We start from the raw sequence: 19,998 nt of genomic DNA on the forward strand, positions 1-19,998 counted from the left end.
AATTAAAAAAAATAGTAATTTGCCTTCTTTTTTTACTTGATCGTCCAATTTTAATCCTAATTCATTTTTAATAAACTCTTCAAAGTCAAATGTGATGTTGGTTTGATTAACGCTGAATAAAGGTGAAGCCAACATTGCTAATCAACAATGACAAAGAAAAAAGTGAAAAATATGAAAAATTAAAAAAGGAAGGATACGTCATGATTAGAGTGACTGCCATAAAAGGTAACACAAAATCAAAAAAAAGAACGGTAAGCAAAACTTTATTCAGTCTCGATCGTTTTTAATTTGAAATTAAATTTTTTTACTCTTTTTCTTTTCGATTTATATTCACAATGGATCAGCAGAAAAAGATTAAAGTAGCAGTCATTGGCTCAGGTCTTGCAGGTCTTTCAGCCGCTTATTTGTTAACGAAAGGGTCAGATCGTTTTGAAGTTCATTTGTTTGAAAAAAATGCTTCCCTTGGAATGGATGCCTCTTCTATCTCAATTGGACCCAAAAAGGAACATAGAATTGATGTGAGTATAAGCAATTGAATGCATCTTAATTGCTTGCTGTGTTACTTACCCCCTTTTTTTAAGGTTCCCATGCGATCGTTTATGTCTGGTAACTACATGAACTCCTATGTTCATCATTCACACTCACCCAAAAAAAATAGGTTATTATTCTCATCTGTTTCGATTATATCAACATTTACAAATCCCAGCAAAGAAAGCGAAATTTAGTTTTGGATGGTACAAGATTAGACAGGACACAAAGCAGCAGTATAAGCCTACGGATGTTGCTTCCTACACAAAGAACGAATCTTACTTGATTTACAGTGGTGCACGTACAGTGGGCTCTTTGGATCGAGTCGAATTTGATACAAACTCAATGATAGACACCCTTCAATCTTTTCTCACGTTCCTCTGGACATCATGCATCGTTGCATTTTCTTATTTTCAAATCTTACTCATCTCCCTCTACATGCACCACAGCGGACATCTAAAGAACCCCGATCACTTCATCTGTCAGATCACACTCGATGAATTTTTCAAACACTATCGTATCCATGACTACTTTGCTCATCAAGTGTTTGTACCTCTTTTTGCCGCTGTCTGTACCAATTCGTATCATTCCATGTTAAAATACCCTGCGTCCGATGTCTTGGGTAAGTGACTTTCTGATCCTATTCTAGCCCAATTGACCTCTCTTTTGATAGAATACATGGCATTGGGCCTCTTTGAAGAATCCTATGTGGCTGGTTGTGGTGTACAGCAGGTGGTCAAGCGTCTGTCGGCGCCTCTGGAACACATTCATCTCCAGTCACAGATTGTTCACATCCGACCCGATACAGACCATCGATACCAAATCCAAGACGAACAAAACAAGACGTATGCCATCGATCACATCCTCTTTGCCACCCAGGGCAATCAGGCCGCGAGGATCCTCAAAAAACTCGCTCAGTCTGACCCTTGTCCCGACTCCAGACGCGTCCTTCAGGATCAGATTGACATGCTCTGCCATTTCGAATACGACACGGCCCTGGTCATCAACCACACCGACACACGTCTCCTGCCCAGTAACCCGAGTCACTGGAAAGCATTGAACCTGGCCATGGTCGACAAAACTGTCGATCCTGGCCACAGTGAGCTCATCGTGCCTGCTCCTCATGATACCACCATGACCACGCACATCTTGAACTTGACGCATCATCAGATCGCCAAGGATCGTCTCTATCTCCAGACCACCAATCCCTGTCTCAGTGTCGATCCTCGCAAGGTGCTTTCGATCGCCTGGTTCGAACGAGCGACGGTGACAGTGAAATCCAAAAAGGTCCTTCAGACCCATCTCTTTACAGTGCAAGAGGGTGAGTACGAATTGGGTCCTTGTCAAGGTAAGAATGGGATTTGGTTTGTTGGTTCCTATTGTTGGAAGGGTATTCCTCTTTTGGAAGGATGTGTAGCAAGTGCTGAGTATGTGGTCACAAAAGGTATCGGACCATCGGAAGGTGTCTCTGTCCATGTGCCTTGGTAAAGAATAGAAATGATCGGTGATTAAAATATAATAAAAAATACCTTAATTTTCTCTCTCTCTCTTTTTTTTTAAAGAGACAAAAATGAAACTCGGGTTGTTTTATGCTTGTATCTTGAGCTTTGGAGGACTCTGTCTGGCTTCGTTTGGAGATAACCAACCACGCTACCGAGGTTGTGTTGAACAGTGTGCGTCCACGACACGCAGTTTACCAGTTCATTTACGACTTCTTGGCTGGACGACACGAGACGATTGTCAATACCACTGCATGCAAGCCATCACACAAGAGGCACTCGCAAGCGACCAACCCATTCATCAATACCACGGCAAGTGGCCCTTTTATCGACTCTTTGGCATTCAAGAACCAGCCTCGACATTGTTTTCCATCTTGAACGGTCTGATGCATTACAAGTACTTTTTCCAACTACGACAAAAGATACCCAACTCATTTCGTCTCAAGTCTGCCTATGTTGGCATCGCCATCTGTGGCATGAACGCCTGGCTCTGGAGCACCGTCTTTCACACCCGTGACATGCCGTGGACCGAAAAGCTAGACTATTTCAGCGCCGGACTCTACATTCTCTACGGCTTCACCCTCGCCGTCCTTCGGATCTTTCAGGTCCGTGGCCTCTCGGCGGTGGCATGGATGGCGCTCTGCAGCATGGCCTATGTGGCCCACGTGACTTATCTGACTCGCCTCACCCGCTTCGATTATACGTACAACATGCTGGCCTGCTTGATCGTCGGCGGACTGCAGACCTCGCTCTGGTTAGCGTGGTCCGTCTGGAACGCAAAGAGACGGTCGTATGCCTGGATGGCCGGTGTGTCTGTGGTCTTGGTGAGTCTGGCGATGAGTTTAGAAGTATTTGATTTCCCGCCATGGCACCTTGTCCTCGATGCCCATTCCCTTTGGCATGCGGCCACGATCCCTTTGGCACCCTTGTTTTATCGATTCTTGTTACAGGATGCTTATGCAGAAAGCAGGATAGGTCAAAGCTTAGATAAACGATCGTCCTGAACATATGACGTCAGGTTACTGAACACAGGATGTTTACAGAAAAAAAAATAAATAAAACAATGGGTGGTAGAAAACATGGGTGGATGTCATGGCAATCAATCGACTTGGTTCCTGTCAGGTTTTCTTTTTTTTTTTTGATTTATCCACAAACATTTCTTTTTTTTTCATGTAAAGAATGTTTGTACCAGGCTTGATTAACTTTTTTTTTTTGGTTCTAAAAAAGCAATGCACTTTGCTCTATAAAAAGTTAAAAGCAAAAGATCGGGATTTTGATCTAGAGTGATTAAAAAAAAAAGTTGTGTGTGGGTGTGTGGGTATGAAAGTCTTCATCTTTTTCTTTTTTCCCCCTTTTTTTTTTCTTTTTTTGAAAAAAAAGTTCAATGACAGAAGAAAAGCAAGATGTCATTGAAGAGGATCTTCACCGGCCCACCAACCCAAGATCCCATCCTTCTTCGCTGTCTGTGGCAAGTACAGACGAGGATGAACCCATCTTACTGGATGATGGTATCCCAGCCACGATACCCTTAGAAATCCTGGCTGGACCGGCCCTCGTCTTGCCAGAGACGATCGATCTCGACGGTCGCACGTTACGTGAAGAGTTTGATTGGGCGGGTAAAGATGAGGATGAAGAGCTAGAGAAGAAGGAAGACGATCGAAAGCGGGGAGCACTGGCGAACAGTGGATTGTTTATTTGTGTATCCAATAATGCGGCCCCCATCGCCTGGACCTGTATCATCCTGTTTGCTCTCATTTTTATCGCGATTGATATCGCCATCTTTGTGGCCTACAACCGTCGTGAACTCATCACAATGACCTCTTACGGACTTCAGCTCTGGTTTACTTGGATCGCATTCATGTGGTGTATCGCTTGTATGTGTCAGGTGTTTGTGGAAATCGTGCCTTGGACAATTAAGAAATTGGTCAATGTTTTAAGACCTCAATCGACCGAAGTCTTGCGAATGCGATTGTCTGTAAGTTGTCCTACTTTAAAAAAAGAAAAAAAGAATGGAATCCCCATTTTGTGACACGCATCTTATTTATTGTTCGTTTAGTATTACATGGCCCTACGAACTTATATCAAGCTTGTCTTGATTGCTTCTTGGGCTTGGGGATCTTGGGCATTCATTCGATATCATATCTCACTACCTTATCTGGGTCAAGATGTCAATGGCTTGGATATGTTTGCAGACGAACCCTCTTATGTCCGTACCTTTTTTAGCATCTGGGAAGCATGTTTTTTCGCCGCTTTATTTTTATTTATTGAAAAGTTTATTCTTCAACTGATAGGTAAATTAAGTCTCCGTAATGAAGTGGAATACTAAAAAAAATTTTTTTTTTCTACTACCTTGGTTGTACCAATTAGTCACTTCCTTCCACAAGTGAGTATTCTTTGTCGAACAAGAAAAAAAAAAAGAGACTAATGATGCCGTGTCACTTTTAGGAAAGCCTACGGCGATCGAATTAAAGAAAATGACAAGGCACTTCGGATCTTGGATCGATTGAAAAAGATGAAGCGAAAAAATCCCCAAGAGTTCTTGTTGAAGCGCATACGACGCAAGCAAGCCAAGCATGCGGGTCACAGCAGCCACGGCACGAGCACACCGGTCCGGTCGCATTCGATGGACGAGGGTGTGCCCAACAAGTCGATCATGTCCAGCGGACAAGAATTCCTGGATCAGAAATCCAATGTCAAGTTTCCTCCTCAAAACATGGACACCCTGATTGCCATTCCTCCACTGGAAGATCGAAAGGGACGATCGGACGATGAAAAGCAAGAACTGAGTGAGCTCCCGAACGATTGCCTTCCGCCCTCGCCTGTGCCCCAACGGCCCAGCCTGTTTCAAAAGCTGAAGCGCAAGCAGCCCGTGCAGGAGGACCCGGCGCCTGTCTCGAGAGAGAACACCTGGTTTTCTCGGACCAGCAGCGATGGCATCCTGGGCGCCACCCGCGACTTTGGCATCTCCACCTCCCAGATCCCAGGCAAGTTGATCAAGGGAGGCTATCAAAAATTCAAGTCACAGACCCGACGCGAGAGCAACACGTCCAAAGGTCAGAATTCGACGCTGCAAGCCAAGGTACTCGCGAAAAAGATCTTTAATAACCTGCTTGGGCCCGAGTCCAATCGTGATTATCTTGTCGAGTCTGACATGTACCCCTTCTTTAGTACGGTCGAAGAAGCCGTGGATGCCTTTCATCTGTTTGATTACGATGGCAATGGCGACGTCAGCAAAAAGGAATTGAGGTCGGGTTGTGTGCGCATCTACCGTGAACGGAAATATCTGAGTCGGTCGATGCGTGATTTGTCACAAGCCACGGGTAAATTGGATATCATCCTGATGGTGATCTTCATCGTCGTCTGGGTCATTATTGTCTGTGCAGCGTTTGGCGTGAATGTGGGAACGGATCTGATGCCTCTCTGGAGTGCCTTTGTGGCCGCTAGCTTTATTTTTGGTACCTCGGCAAAGGATGCATTCGAAGCCATCATCTTTGTCTTTGTCACTGTAAGTCGATGGATGTCTTTCAAGAAAGTCGTACTAATCTTGTCTTGTGGTAGCACCCATTTGACGCAGGCGATCGTGTGTTTATTGGTACAGAGAATTGGGTGGTGAACGAAGTGGGTTTACTGGTCACAACGTTCATGTAGGTGGACAGAAATGATTTTACAAAAGGGATACCTAACCCATTCTTTTGATAGCAAGTGGGACGGTAGTCTGGTGTATGCTAAAAACTCTGTATTAACCACTCAATACATCATCAACGTGAGACGATCTGGTAAAACATGCGAAGCAAATGGTAAGTAGCCCTCTTTCACCGGCAAAAAAGAAAAGTCTGTCGCTCTCGTGAGCAACCGTTGAATTAATGCGTCCGGGAATAGAATTACAAATTGATTTCTCTACGCCTTCATGGAAAATCAAACAACTGATTTCACACATGCAAGAGTGGTGCAATCAGTTTCCTAGACATTATACTCCCAATTCAACCACATGCAATCTTCTTGCTTTTAAAAACCAGAATGTTGTCAGTCTCTCGTTTTATTTTGAGCATGCTCAGAACTGGCAAGACGCTGGAGGTCGATGGCTTCGTCACAACAACTTTATGTATGAGCTAAAGGAAACATGTGAGCGGATGGAGATTGACTATAGCTTACCTCCTCAACCCTATGAGAATCTGCCGATGGATGCCCCAGCCGAATCTTACAATATGGGTGAAAAGTCAAGTTATGGCTTGGAGGGTCTTCAGAAACGAAAGACGTACAATTATGATGATGACGAAAGAGACCCTGGAGGCAATACAAATGCGGGAGCTCACAACAGTGGTGGAAACAGCCAGGTGGACAGTGGGGCTCAAGCAGGAGCAGCGGCGACTTTGATGTTTGCTGCAGACATGGGTTAATTTATATTCCATATTGAAAAATAATACATATTCCCTTTATTATAAATGATACTATTCACACAAATAAATACACAATAATATACACACAACTGACACATCAAACAATCTAAACATCTCCTGTTGTAATGGTCAATTTGCCTCTTTGAATGGCTTGTACAAAAGCTTCTTCCATGTCTAATTCACCTTCCAGAGGTTGATTTAATCCTGAAACTTCGCTTTTATAGTACAAGTTGACTTCGAGACCAATCCGTTCATAGACTTTTGATTTTAAATATTCCAGTGTACAATCCACAGGCATCTTGATAGCAAAAATGTCGTCTTTATGTATAATCTTTACTTTAATGTGATCTTCAATCGACTGTCGGTTGCTGACTCCTCTTGGATCATAATCGAGTTCGATATCACCTTCATGAATACCAAATAATTGTTTTTGAACCAAATCAGATTCTGATAAATAATGAGGTAAATTAAGTAATTCTTGGCAATATCGATTCAAATCTATTTGTCTTTCAGCTAATCAAAGAAAAAAAAAAATAAGTCAACCCATACAGTTTTATTATCCTCTTTACTTGTCACTTTGTCATCAATTTCCTTTAATGGCCCAGGCATATAAGGTAAAATACGATCCGAATCTTCTTGACCAGCTTCTGCAGGATAAGTTTGTAATAAACTTAGCTGAAAGTCGTAAAAGTCTATAAAAAAGTCAGCAAAAAGAAACCAAAAAAAAAGGATACGATTACCATCATATAAACGATACAAGATACGATGCATACCACGTATTGTCTTTGCATACAACACAAACCAATACTGATCTCCTTCCAAAATAAATGAGTTGATAGCAGCAAACACAACCACATCCTTCTTTTTTTGTTCAATGACACCCAGCGGAATAGTGGAGGCCTCATACATTTGCGTCATCTTTTTCCAGTCCTTGACTGGAGGCAACTGCACCGCTTCGACCGATTCACCCGTTTGGGCATCCCTCACTTCAACAAACGAGACAGGAATCAGACCGGGTCCACCGAGTCTGCCGATAGGTTTAGCCAGAAACCATTCGTGATTCGACTGGGCAATGATCACAATCGATTCACCTGCCTGAGCGTCCAATTCGTCCGGTCGTTCTGCTTTGAAATCATAAAGGACAACACCGTACAGTTTTCGGTGCATGTTGTCACTTGAATCCGAACCGCTGGTGGAGGATGACACCGGCCGTTTGTTCGCCGTACGTTCAATCACTTGAAAACAGCTGACGGGTACCAGACCTCGACTGTTGGTGGCTGGATTAGAGGCCTCATACCACTCTGCATCATTTTCTCGACCGGTGACGTGAAAAAAGTCGCCCTTTTGAAACGAGAGTTCATGGGGTCCTTGGGCTCGATAATCATAAAGTGCTTTAATAATCTTTTTGGGAAGCTCAATCTTTGTCGGCTGAACGGCCACAGGTGTTGATATCTTGTTTTTGACTAATCTTTTTAAACTTTTACTTCTTTCTTTTTTGTTGGAAAGAAACATGGCAGTTGTTGTATAAAAATAGAAAAAGACGAATTGGCATTTTTTTTTCTCTTTTCAGTGCTTTGCCCCTTAAAGTAAAATGATTGGTTAACTGAGTTGATCAAGGAAGCAAGCGCTTGCACGTCGGATTGGCTACTTTTCACCGTCTATATTTAGAGCTCGGGTGCAAGTCCAGATGGATACAATAAGGAACAAGAGGTTTCAGGTTCCGTTTGTTTGTTTGATTTGTTTGGATTGAAATCAGAGTAGCTCGTTTGCTTGACATTAGCATTGTGTTTTCACAAGGGGTAATGTTGAATAAAATATGTTTTAAATTATTTAAACTTGTTCAGAGAACAAATTCAAAGCTCCATAAACTAGAAAGTGGTTGAAGAGAGAAAACAAAGAAAAAAGGGAGGGAGATCATGAAAATAAAATTAGTTTTTAAAATACCCTTTTTCTTTACTCATCTTGTCAATAAAAGAGACAGTGTGTTCATGAAACAATCATCTGATTCGTATGATGCTTAAAAGTATAAAAAATGAGCTCAAAGATTCATATTATTTTACATACTCCAAGACTAAAGTAATATAAAATACTTTTTGCATAAAAAACAAACGTTCTCTTGTTATTCGTCTTGTAAGGTAATGATGCATAAGGTAATAAGAACACATCTTGTTTATACTACAGATTGCTTCAATAAAGAATGACTTGTAAAAGATGGTTTATACTTTAGCAGCCTTATCGTTTCATAAACACACACAATTGTCAACTTTATTCTCTCTATTTGTAAAATTGAATTGTTTAAAAGATCCATCAAAACTATAGTCAATTGAGATGTATTAAAACAATGCATCTGTTAATAAGGCTATTTGCAGAAACAAAAAAAAATTCCTTGGATTTGGGAATACTTGATTGTTGTCCGCAGCTATCAGTGATACAGCGCTCTCCTCCCCCCCCCTTTTTTTTTTAAAAAAAAAAATAACCTTCGCTAAAATAAGGTTGTAAGTGTTGAATACAGAAATAGAAAACTATGGATCGAAATTCATATTTTAATTTATGAATCAAACCTTAATGTAAAAGAGAAAGAAGATGACGACAGACTTTGTTATAGGATGGACCATGAACTGAACTATCAACATAGTCATGCAAACATGTCAGTAAGATTCAAGCAAAAAGATGATGGATGTGTTGATATGACAACTGTTTTTTATAAAACTTGGGATGGCTATAAGCATCCTACTGTTGCACATCCTCTTGATACACAAATAATTTATAATAAAGACACATCTCGTACAAAAAGAAAGGATCACTTTATGTCCAATGAGGTTATCATGGCCTATTTTACTTTATGGATCGTAACTAGGGTAAACTTGATTAAATAACTATCATTGTCTGTGATGTATACAAATGTCTGTCTTGATGAAGTGACAGGGATGAATATGATGTGATGTATTCAATAACCTATTCGACCCTGTCTTGAAAAGTTTCAAAGAAAAATGTCGAAATAGAAATGATATTAAAAACGAGCAAGGAAAAGGGAGAAGGAAATTATTTCATTCTACATGAGTTCAAAGCACGGGTGAGATTCACAAGAAATGAGATGGACTTTTTATAATTTGAAAATAAATCTATTCATAGGAGAACCTGTGCTATTTAACAAAAGTCTTTACATTTTTATTCCCGTCTGACAAACAAAACTTTACTGAATTACCAGTGGTAATCATGTATGACTCAAGTGTACACATCCTTACTGAACAAAACTAAATTTCATGCATCTAAAAGTATTAAAATCCAATGACCAGTCTAGAAAGTGATATCAAAGTAATAAGGGAGGACTCTCTGTAAAAAGACAAATCAAAAGCAAGCGAAAGTGTGTTTCTATGGTTCAACAACAACGCAATAAAGTCCCATTCATTCCATTTGTCGTTATTTCAAAGTCCGTCCCACTTAGTCGAATTACCCTTCTGTCGTCCTTTTCTCTTCCCCCCCCTTTTTTTTTTTTTTTTTCTTTTCTTTTATTTCTTTTCCTTTTTTTTTTATTGTTTTTATTATTATTATTAATTTATAACTTTCTACTACGCATTATATATAATACCATTGCATGCATAACAATAGACTTGAAGGTAGAATAAAAATAATAGATAATAAAGTTGCATTAACAGACCAGTAGAAATTTCATGGCCATCCGATAGGAATGATTTATTTGGACAAGATTCTATAGAAATAGCAGAATCGGATGATATACTAGATCAATCGGATCTAACAGAGCGTATAGAAGAAGCCGAAAAAAGATTCAGTACATCCTCCATTACCACTTCCTATTTTTCAAGTGAACGATTTGAATATCCAGCATTGTATCGAGTCTTATTTATGGGAGCAGCTGACCAAGAGGTTAAAAAGCGTTTATTAGAGAAATTAGGGCAGGGATTCATTCATGTCCTGCTCGACCAACAGAAAGGTACTTGTCTTTATCCTCTTCACTTTCTCACATTCTCTAGTTTGGGGAGATGAACCAATGACTCCTTTTAGAGAGATCAAGCACAACCTGGTCCCGTTAAACAACTTTTATTTGGATCAAACGATTATTTCAGCCAGTTATGAAGAATACGGTGTGTCCATCATCGAAGCGGATTTCACCTGGCAATCGACCGCAGCCGAATGTTCAGATGATCCCGCTCAACTCTTACTTCACTATGCCTGGAAACAGTGTCCCAACCCTGATCAACTCCCCTCGGCTCACCTGGGTCATGACTTGCCCGATGAATTTCAAGGCATGATGTGTTCCGAAAAGACACCCAACGGGATCGATCTTTGCGTTTATGTCTATGACGACCACAATGACGACAGGATGAGACGTGACATGGAACTCTTGTACAAGATTCGAAAGCTGGGTATTTACGTCTTACCCCTGACCACCGGTCGATCAGAGCAGGTCAAGAGTTACTTTGCCAAGGTCTTGACCCAATATCAGGTGCCTTGTCTGGACCTCAGCAACATCCAGGTCGGCAAGCCACCGTCCTTTCAGTACAAGGACGATCGGCTGAGTCGAATCCAAGGCATGGAATGCAGACAGTCCAACCGACCGGCCGTGGCCAGCTATCAGATCTTGGCCGTCGATCAGTTTTGTGCGATCCAGAGTGCAAACATCCTGGAACTGCTCAAACGGACCAGGGATCGAGAGGTGGAAAGGGATGAGAACAAGCGACAGGATTACAATGCCCTCTTGTCACTCGCTCATCCAGCCGAATCACCCTCGGCCCCAGCTGAGCCGCCGAGGGTCAGGAGCAGTGAAGACAAGAGAGAGGGTGTGAAGATCAGGCGGAGGCTGATGCTGATCTTTGCCTTCTTGAGCTTGTGTTGTGCACTTTATATTGCACGGACGCCGACTGTCATTTGGACAGCCTCATTTGAAATCGATCAAGAAACAGGGGCCATTTCATTATTCACCAAGAATCCTCAAGGGAAATTAGCGTGGGCCACGACAGATCCAATGATATGGTTAAATGATCAAACAGGGATACCCCTTCAAAAGATACCGCAATCCACTGGCTACTATCGACTTTTTCTGACGATGCAACCCCAAGTTCAACAATTCACACTCCATGTAAATACAACCGACACACATATTGTTTATTTTGATTCTAGAACCACCATTTATATACACCTTGCATCCTTAGAAGATAACAATAACGACTCATTCGTAAATAATCCTACAGTGGAACAAGAACAAGAGCAACCACCAAACGAAGAACAAGAAAAGCTCGATGTATATGAAAGTACCCTTCAATACCTTGTATTTTACATGGAAAACATTAAATACTTTAAAGAAAAAGTGTTTACTGGCTAAATAATAATAAAAATCTATTCCGTCTAATTCACTTCACGCACAATCGATTCCACAGGCGCATTTTCATAAATAATGCGATAGACGGTCGTAAACAAGGGGAATTCGTCCGTCATCTTTCGAGCCGAAAGGAATTGATAGACTTCCTGAGCTGTCAAGGTACCCTGTAATTTCTGTCCGTTCAACAACTCCTTTTCGAGCACATCGATCGGCTGACGCGTCTTGACAAAGGCCTCGGCCACCTTTCGATTGCGTCCACCCGAACAGGTGGTGATCAGATCGGCCACGCCACAGGATTCGAAAAACGTGCTGTCCTGGACGGTACCGAAGAAGGTCTGACCAAACTTGCGCATTTCCATCAAGCCCAAACGGATGATGGCCGCCTTGGTGTTACTGCCATAACTACAGAAAAAAGAGGTGAGCATGAGAGCACGACCCAAGCTGGACTTACCCTAAACCATCCGAGATGCCTGCACCGACAGCGACGACATTCTTGAGCGCTCCACAGAGCTCGACGCCGACATAATCACGAATGACATTGACCTTGAAATAATGGGTATGAAACAACTTGTGAAACAAGCGGCCGTCGGCCTCGTCCTGACTTCCAATCGTCGTTTCACAAAACTTTTCTTGAGCGACCTCGTCCGCAATGTTGGCACCACTCAAGGCCGAGACACGTATGCCGAGCTTTCGCGCGATTTCTTCAGAAAACAAGGTGACCTTGTCCGGTTCGATTTCGAGGCCCTTGATGAGCGAGATGGCTCGAGCATGAGGCGCGATGTGAGCCTTCATCTGCTCACACACCCCACGGACAAACTGATGGGGCAAGACAAAGACCAAGAGCGAGGCGTCTCGGGAGGCCTGGACCAGGTCGGGCACGGCGACCAGGTTCGAGGGGAACTGGATGCCCGGCAGGTATTTCGGATTCTCTCGTTCACGGTTGATGATCGTCGTCAGCTTCTCGCCTCGAAAGTCTTCTTCAAAGACCCACTGACGTACCTGAGGCTCAAAGACCTCGGGGTATCTCAACACGTTTTCACTCACAATCTTGCCAATCGCTGAACCCCTTTTCAAACCATTGAATACCTCGCTTTCTTTTCATCTACTCTGCTTACCAGTTGCCTGAACCCACCACACATACTTTCTCCTTCATGACAGAATACAATCTTTTTTGTGTCGAATGGAAAAGAAAAGGAGTTTTGAAAAGCATCTGCCCAAAAAAAAAAATTAAATGAAAAAAAAAAAAAAATGTGGAGGAGAAAAAAAAAAATTAATCTTGTATTACACTAGCGTTTTTCAAATTGATTTTATTCAAGTACACATGGCAACCGATGAAAGATTAGGTCTGTGCTTACCCCTTACTTTTTTGTGTAAAAAGACCAAGTCGATCATTTTGTGTTCACCCTTCACGGGGAATTTGGATCCGACGTCATGATGATAAAGTCAATCAAGAAAGCGTGTGATCCCAATTGACATTCCGCCTTTACCATGCATGATGTCAACTTTTCTTCTTCTTTTCTTTCTCCATGACACCCTATGTTTATATTCCAAAGGATCGCCTGGCAGCCATCGACCGTTATCGATATGAAGGGGTAGATAAATCGCTCATGTCAAGATACATCCTGACTCCCTACTGGAATCATCTCGTTCAATTATTCCCACTGTGGATGGCGTAAGACAGAACCAAGAGAGACAGACACGATACTCACCTTTTAAATAGACCCAACATGATCACCCTTTTAGGATTCCTGACGATCGTCTTGAACGTGGCCACCTTGTTTTATTATACCTCTGATCTGACCGAATGTCCTCACTGGGTTTATTATTCGTAACCAAACCGACGCCCTCCAACGAGACCTCCACTGACTTTCTTTTTAGTTTCAGCCTCGGCCTTTTTCTCTATCAATCACTGGATGCGATCGACGGCAAGCAAGCGAGACGCACTGGCACCTCAGGTCCGTTGGGTGAACTGTTTGATCACGGTAAGAAAGAAGACATAGAAAACAAGGACTGATGATCGAGTTAGGTTGTGATGCGTTGAACACCAGCCTGAGTATCCTGACCTGGGCTTCGGCCACCGGCCTGGGTCAGAGTTGGTGGACGGTAGGCTCGCTCTGGGCCAGTTTGGCCAACTTTTACTTGTCCACCTGGCAAGAGTATCACACCGGCCACTTGTACCTCGGCTACTTTAGTGGTCCGGTCGAGGGCCTCTTGATGCTCTGTGCCATCCATTTCCTCTCGGGTTATTTTGGGCCCACGATCTGGTCCACCCGACTGAACGAGATCCTGACCGGCCTCTCACCTCATGCTGTCCTCGGCTACTTTCAGCTCAATCATCTCCTTGTCGTCTTTGGTGCGCTCGTCGTGCTCTACAATAGTCTCTCGGGGTAAGTGGATGCCAAAAAGAGACCCACAGGTCCCCTCATCTCTCTCTCTCTCCCTCTCTAGGCTCCATCAGGTCGCTCGCTCTCATCCATCGTTCCCAACCGCTCTTTTCGGCTTGGGTCCCTTTGTCAGCCTGTCGGTCTGGGGCTACCTCTGGCTCACGACTTGGCCGGACCTCGTCACGGATCATCTGGCTCTCTTCATTCCCTTCTATGGCCTGCTCTTTGGTCATCAAGTCGGCTTGATGATCACCGCCCATGTCGCTCAATTGCCCTTTCCTTTCATCAACCTGCCCGTCACCCTTCTGTTGGTGTCCGGTTGGCTTTTGGCTAAATATGAAGCGATCGTAGAAAGGTAAGGAAGGATTCGCAAAAGAATAAGACTCATCCCTTCACTTAGTGCTCTTTACATCGTCTTGGATCATCGCCTCATCCTCCAAATGTATCTGTGTCTTGCTGCCATTCTCTATTATCATCTGGCGAGCAGTGTGATTCATGAAATCTGTACGTATCTCGACGTGGGCTGTTTGTATATCAAAAAGAAGAAATAAAGCTTTTATTTAAAAATCAGGCATATCATCATCATCGTCTAAATCGCCTTCTGCAATCTCTTGTGCCAACTCTCTTTCTCTTTCTCTTGCCTCTTCAGCGCTGGCCAATTCCTTTCGATGCGCATCCATAGGGAATCGCATGGCCTTGACCGCTTCATTATGAAGGTTCAAGCAGAAATTGATACGTTGATGATAGGTGTTTTGAGGCTCATTTGTACTGTAGATGTCCACAATCTCCTTACTCTTCATGAATCCCTTGGTGTGATCCAATGAGGCATCGATCACACCGTCACGGATCGCTTTGGCCACGATGAATTCAGCATCCTCTTCGCTATCCAAGTGAAGCTTGAGACAGATGTCACGAAGCGAGATCTTGGAATAAGAAAGACTGATCATACGAATGCCGGTCTTGATGACATTGTGACGTAAACGAAGAATCAAGGTGTACGTCTTGTCCTTTTTGAACGTAGCATCAAATTGGCCTAAACCTTCTTGAAATTTGGCCAGGTCACCGATACGAACGGCTAGAAAGACAGTTAGCTTATGCGATCTGTTCCTAACGCTTACCTTGTGTGATGGCCAAGTAAGGAACCAATGCTTTCTTTAACATGGGCTGTCTGAAAAGCGATCTTTCAGGGATTTCACCCATCAAGAGCTGAACGACAATAAAGAATTTATAGACCGTTTGCTGAAAGCCAGCGGTGATGTTGTTCTGAGGGGCCTTTCGAATGGCCTGTGTGAGGAAGGTGTGAGCGGCTGTGTAATCCAACTGAAGGGCCTTGATACGTCCAAGGTAATAAGCATAACGTGCTGCTTGGTTATTACCTGCCTTCTCGGGGAAGGTGCTCTTGGAGACAAGCTTGTCGGCTTGATCATACAGGTTATGGTAAAAATAGTTGCGTAATAACAAGTTCAACAAGGTCGCTTGCGTTTCCACATCGTGTCTTAACGTGGCCGTTCGGTGTGCGGCTAATTGCGTACTAAAGACAAGGTTATTCCTGAGCTCTTTGTCCACATCGATTTCCTTACGGTCTGATTTCAGCCAGTCGTTGGGTCAACTCATAGAAACGAGCATGATAAAAGTAAATGCGAGCAGCCAATGGATCCATCGTTCGACGGTTCATGGCATTCATGCGTTGAATGGTCTTGTTGGATAATTCAATGCCCTATAGAGTATTAGAACCCTTTTCTGTTTCAACATTCTTTCTTTTTACTTTTTCAATCTCATTTTGATCTAAAAGATAAATCAAAACATTCAAATGAATGTACATGTCCACCTCAGGTAACGCATTGGGTTTTTCTCCTTCTGTTGTTGACGTGTCTTTCTATAATACATGTTGAATTTTTTTTTTCTATTGCTCATCCTAGAAATAAACATCTTTCTTTTTACCTCGTTTAAATATATTAACAATTCATTTTTTATTTGTTCATCATCTATTGCGAAAAAAAGTAAGTTGTGATTATCATCCAATGTACACATTCACCTACTCGGACCATAATAATCCACAATAACTTGTGCGAGTATTTCAGAAGTCAAGCGACGTCTGATGGAAGGTAAGGTTCTCAGTACACGCGTGGTAAATCTTGCTTCAATCGTCTCCACCGAACGTTCCAATAAAGAAAAATTGCGTTTCATATCTATTTTGCATGTTGATACATTTATAAAAGAAAAAAAAAAAAATAGATAATTTTACCATTCATGGTTTCTTTGACAAGACGCTTTTGTTTTGTTTCTTCATCTTCTTCAACAATATCCATGGCTTGTACTTGATCATTCTTGTTCACCTCACTCATTTTTTCTTTAAAAGAAAAAAAGAGAAAGGTTGCGCGTCCCTTTGGACCATTACGTGGTATCGTTCAATGTCCGACTGCTCTTTCTCTCTCAGAAAAAAAAGTCTTTTTTTTTTTTTTTTTATATATGCCACCTCAAGCTGTGTCAGACAACTATTGTAAAGCATGCAAAAAAAAGTTTAATAACGCGGCCACATTCAAGAACCACCTGAACAGTTCAAAACATGTAGCGAATGAAAAAAAGTTCAATGCAGTCAAGCCAGCCAAAGAGTCACTGGCGAAGCCAAAAGAAGGAGAAGAAAGCCGATTGGAAAAGAAAAGCGACAGAAGGACAGAGATGGTGTTAGAAATAGAGAATCTAAAGCGTTCAGGCAGTCTACGACATAACGCACTGGCCTTACTGATGTGTTTAGAGATGGGTAAAAAAAAAAGAAAAAGAAAAAAAAAAGACAGAGACTGATGGATTGGGTAGATGATCTTGTACGGGGTCAACCGTGTTATGCAGCGTTATGTGAACAGGAAGACCATGTGGATGTTCAAATACTGCGTTGTCTGTATGAAGCTCATGTACAACTGAATGCAACGGATGATGTCAAAGAGAGGCTAGATCATCTTGAGCTTATGCTCAACCAAGGGATGGAAGTTGAACGACTGTTATTATCCAAAGAAGGCGATGCATTATTAAATCGTATTCGACATTTATTATAAATTAATTGTGTTGTAATTCTTGTAATTTAGAAATCAGATCCAGCGTGTTCACAAGCACCGCGAGGCCCTGTTCCAACTGTAAGGCACGATAGCACCTGAGGAGTGAGTGAGTGGCGAACTCAAACATCTGGGTGCGGTGAGCGTGCATGAGACGGGCGTTGTTGAGCATATTTGAATAATAATCGAGACCGACCTGGGTGAAATGCTGAGCGAGACGGGAGACGGAGGTGGACCAGAGGTCTTTGGATTTCTTGTGTTTGAGAAAGGTGGGCCAGTGCCAGCCGGCGGGTGCAAAGAGAGGCTGTGCCATGTTGAACAGGACCGGGTGGGGATCGTCGAGGAGGACGATGGACTTGCGTCGTTCACGAAAGGAGGTGCTCGGGGTCTCGTTCGGTAGACTGGTGGGGTAAGCGAGCAGGGTCGATTGGGGTCGGTGGAGGTGATGGACGAGGAGCTGGATGTCGGCCAGGATGTCACCGTCCTCGGGCGCGTCAAAGACCCGATGGTAACTGGCCGCCATCCGAGCCAGGTTCTGAGCGGCGTTTTCCTGAAAGACCTGACTGAAATCGTCCGCGACCCGGTTGAGCAAGGCCTTCTTGGTCTCGTCCGACACGTCCGACTCAAACAGCACATAGTATTTCCCGATCGAACCCAGGCCGAGGCCGAGGGTGGCCAGGTGGGGTCGGTTCACTTTGATCACTCGGTAGTCGTTTGAGGCCGACAGGATCGAGAGCACAATGTTCTCCACGTCCCGTTTACGCTGTCTCCAATCATTCCTGAGTCCCTTCAGGGCGCTGAGTAAATCGGTCAGGTCGTCATGGGCCTGACCATAGATCTCCAGACGACGGCTCAGGTTGGCAATGTCATCAAACCGAGCGATCCGTTCCCTGTCGGTCTTGATCGGTCGAATCGATTGTGTCTCGAGCTCTTGCTGGTATCGATCGCGCAGCATCTGAACCCACTCTTTCAGACTGTGCCAGTCGTTCGATTGGACCGGCAGCTGATGATGATCGATCAGGGCTTTGGCAATCTTGATCGTCTGCTGATGCTCTGTCTTGCTGAGCAGTCCAAGCTTTTGACAGAGCTCGAGTTGTTCGAGTGAGGTGATGATCTGAAAGGATTCGATGAGGGATGATTGAAGTTGACTGAATTGAGTGGTGGTGGTGGTGATGGTGGATATCATGGTTGAAAAAGAAGAAGAAAAAGGAAATAAAAGATTTACACACACATTGGCTTGACCATCAAATTAAAAGAAAGAGGAGAGGGGAGGGGAGGGGGGAGGAGAATAAAGTGATGAATTGGGTTTTATTGTCTTTTTGGAGTATATCATTCCACACACACACACACACTCACTCACTTTCTCTCTTTCCCTTCCTGTTCTCTTTCTCCTTTTTCTATTTCATGATTTATTTTATTTGAATGATTTAAAAAAAAAGGAATAAAGCCTGTGTATATCCTGTGTTGAACAATAAAATGGAAAACTATCCATCTGGTTGTTATCCCCCCCCCTTTGATTATGAAAAAGGGGAGAAAGGGGAGAAAGGGGGGGGGAGAGAGAAAGAGAAAGAGAGAAAGGGCTTGAAGATGAAATAGAAAATTTAATTGGCTTTTGATTTTATGGTCTGATTTTTTAATGTGTTACGTGATGAGGAAAAAGTGTGAACAAGAAGTGATGCTACATGACACGTGTGGGGATGAAGAAAAGGGGGATTTCATTTTACAGAGAATAAGATGTGCTTATTTAATATAGACACAAAATATATACAAAACAATATACAAATCATCTCCTGCCCAGACGATCTCTTGTCGTCCGAGGGATGGTGGGAGAAGGTCTAGAGGAGGCAAGTGAACGTCGGATGGGAGGTGGTGGTGGAGGATGTGTCAGCTGCTGAACAGAGGCTTCGGCCAGTGCTCGTTTCTGCTGTTCCTGTTTCAAGAGAGACTCGAGTTGAGCGAGTCTATCGGCCGATCGTTGTTCTTGTATCTTGAGCGATTGATGCAACATGTGCACCAGATGGACCATGCCTGCCATCGGTGTTCTTTCTCCTGTGGTTGCCATGGCGGTCATACCGATCTTACTTTCGATTACCTGCTGAGGATGTTGCTGATAGGCTTTCCACATGGTCTGAATCCGACTGACCGTTTCAGCCACGGGTTCCTTTTGTTTGTGTAATAGACGACGAGGTACATAATGTTTCTTGCTACTCTCATCGGGTGGTTGGAGTGAGGTATTTTGGATACGATTGGCCCATCGTTTGCCTGCGTCACTTTTGAACTGGATCTTGTTACTACCGTTCGTCCCACTCGGATTCTTTAGGGTGGTCTTGGTTGATTTTGGTTTGGTGGATGAATGTCTTTCGACCTCAGACATCCAGTCAGTGACCACACGATCTTTATTCGTCGTCACTTGTGAGAAATAGGCTGTTAGGTCATTGAGTTCAGGTCTCTTTTTTTCGACGGCTGGTTGTTGTTTTTCAAAAGTGGCTAATTTTTTCAAGAGGGTGGATCTTGGAGGGAATTCGTATTGTTCTTGTTCGGGTGTTAAGACTTGAGGGATAATGATTTCTTGTCGACCGTCTGGATATTTCTTGATGACTGCCTATAAAATAAACTTAGTATTCAAAGTCAACCTTCATCTCTCACTACCTTCTTTCCCCACATCATGGAGGTTCTATTTCTTCGTTGTATCACTTGTGCCATCTTACTCGCTGCTCTTTCTGCAATTCTCTTTTGCTGCGCTTCATCTAGGTCCGTGCGTGTTTTCTCCTTTTTGACCAGTTCATGCATTTAATAATAATAATA

At 43.1% G+C, this 19,998-nt stretch overlaps 10 protein-coding genes across 10 annotated transcripts; 5 read left to right on the forward strand and 5 right to left on the reverse strand.

Annotated features, from left to right (window-relative positions):
* Nucleotides 1-335: 335 nt before the first annotated feature.
* On the forward strand, nt 336-3,031 carry RO3G_08871 (uncharacterized protein; the record flags this gene model as incomplete). Its single annotated transcript, XM_067663456.1, has 4 exons — nt 336-522; nt 659-1,150; nt 1,202-2,012; nt 2,134-3,031. 4 exons carry the CDS (start codon nt 336-338, stop codon nt 3,029-3,031), a joined length of 2,388 nt encoding a protein of 795 aa, XP_067519557.1.
* Nucleotides 3,032-3,411: 380 nt separating this feature from the next.
* On the forward strand, nt 3,412-4,353 carry RO3G_08872 (uncharacterized protein; the record flags this gene model as incomplete). Its single annotated transcript, XM_067663457.1, has 2 exons — nt 3,412-4,002; nt 4,084-4,353. 2 exons carry the CDS (start codon nt 3,412-3,414, stop codon nt 4,351-4,353), a joined length of 861 nt encoding a protein of 286 aa, XP_067519558.1.
* An 825-nt stretch (nt 4,354-5,178) lies between these two features.
* Nucleotides 5,179-5,832, forward strand: RO3G_08873 (uncharacterized protein; the record flags this gene model as incomplete). Its single annotated transcript, XM_067663458.1, has 3 exons — nt 5,179-5,532; nt 5,586-5,671; nt 5,727-5,832. The coding sequence occupies 3 exons, from the start codon at nt 5,179-5,181 to the stop codon at nt 5,830-5,832; spliced, it is 546 nt and encodes a 181-aa protein (XP_067519559.1).
* A 698-nt stretch (nt 5,833-6,530) lies between these two features.
* RO3G_08874 (uncharacterized protein) lies at nt 6,531-7,936 on the reverse strand (the record flags this gene model as incomplete). Its single annotated transcript, XM_067663459.1, has 3 exons — nt 6,531-6,937; nt 6,994-7,116; nt 7,198-7,936. The coding sequence occupies 3 exons, from the start codon at nt 7,934-7,936 to the stop codon at nt 6,531-6,533; spliced, it is 1,269 nt and encodes a 422-aa protein (XP_067519560.1).
* A 2,497-nt stretch (nt 7,937-10,433) lies between these two features.
* On the forward strand, nt 10,434-11,113 carry RO3G_08875 (uncharacterized protein; the record flags this gene model as incomplete). The annotated part of the gene is made up of 2 exons (XM_067663460.1): nt 10,434-10,809; nt 10,890-11,113. 2 exons carry the CDS (start codon nt 10,434-10,436, stop codon nt 11,111-11,113), a joined length of 600 nt encoding a protein of 199 aa, XP_067519561.1.
* Nucleotides 11,114-11,788: 675 nt separating this feature from the next.
* RO3G_08876 (glycerol-3-phosphate dehydrogenase [NAD+]) lies at nt 11,789-12,915 on the reverse strand (the record flags this gene model as incomplete). Its single annotated transcript, XM_067663461.1, has 3 exons — nt 11,789-12,164; nt 12,214-12,828; nt 12,878-12,915. 3 exons carry the CDS (start codon nt 12,913-12,915, stop codon nt 11,789-11,791), a joined length of 1,029 nt encoding a protein of 342 aa, XP_067519562.1.
* A 431-nt stretch (nt 12,916-13,346) lies between these two features.
* Nucleotides 13,347-13,594, forward strand: RO3G_08877 (uncharacterized protein; the record flags this gene model as incomplete). The annotated part of the gene is made up of 2 exons (XM_067663462.1): nt 13,347-13,354; nt 13,483-13,594. The coding sequence occupies 2 exons, from the start codon at nt 13,347-13,349 to the stop codon at nt 13,592-13,594; spliced, it is 120 nt and encodes a 39-aa protein (XP_067519563.1).
* A 1,112-nt stretch (nt 13,595-14,706) lies between these two features.
* RO3G_08878 (uncharacterized protein) lies at nt 14,707-16,491 on the reverse strand (the record flags this gene model as incomplete). Its single annotated transcript, XM_067663463.1, has 7 exons — nt 14,707-15,221; nt 15,265-15,677; nt 15,727-15,863; nt 15,912-16,022; nt 16,088-16,131; nt 16,186-16,335; nt 16,392-16,491. The coding sequence occupies 7 exons, from the start codon at nt 16,489-16,491 to the stop codon at nt 14,707-14,709; spliced, it is 1,470 nt and encodes a 489-aa protein (XP_067519564.1).
* A 706-nt stretch (nt 16,492-17,197) lies between these two features.
* RO3G_08879 (uncharacterized protein) lies at nt 17,198-18,379 on the reverse strand (the record flags this gene model as incomplete). The annotated part of the gene is made up of 1 exon (XM_067663464.1): nt 17,198-18,379. The coding sequence occupies one exon, from the start codon at nt 18,377-18,379 to the stop codon at nt 17,198-17,200; it is 1,182 nt and encodes a 393-aa protein (XP_067519565.1).
* Nucleotides 18,380-18,976: 597 nt separating this feature from the next.
* RO3G_08880 (uncharacterized protein) lies at nt 18,977-19,940 on the reverse strand (the record flags this gene model as incomplete). The annotated part of the gene is made up of 2 exons (XM_067663465.1): nt 18,977-19,795; nt 19,902-19,940. 2 exons carry the CDS (start codon nt 19,938-19,940, stop codon nt 18,977-18,979), a joined length of 858 nt encoding a protein of 285 aa, XP_067519566.1.
* Nucleotides 19,941-19,998: the final 58 nt, after the last annotated feature.

The sequence above is a fragment of the Rhizopus delemar genome, genomic scaffold (assembly GCF_000149305.1).
Source record: "Rhizopus delemar RA 99-880 supercont3.6 genomic scaffold, whole genome shotgun sequence".
NCBI lineage: Eukaryota > Fungi > Mucoromycota > Mucoromycetes > Mucorales > Rhizopodaceae > Rhizopus > Rhizopus delemar.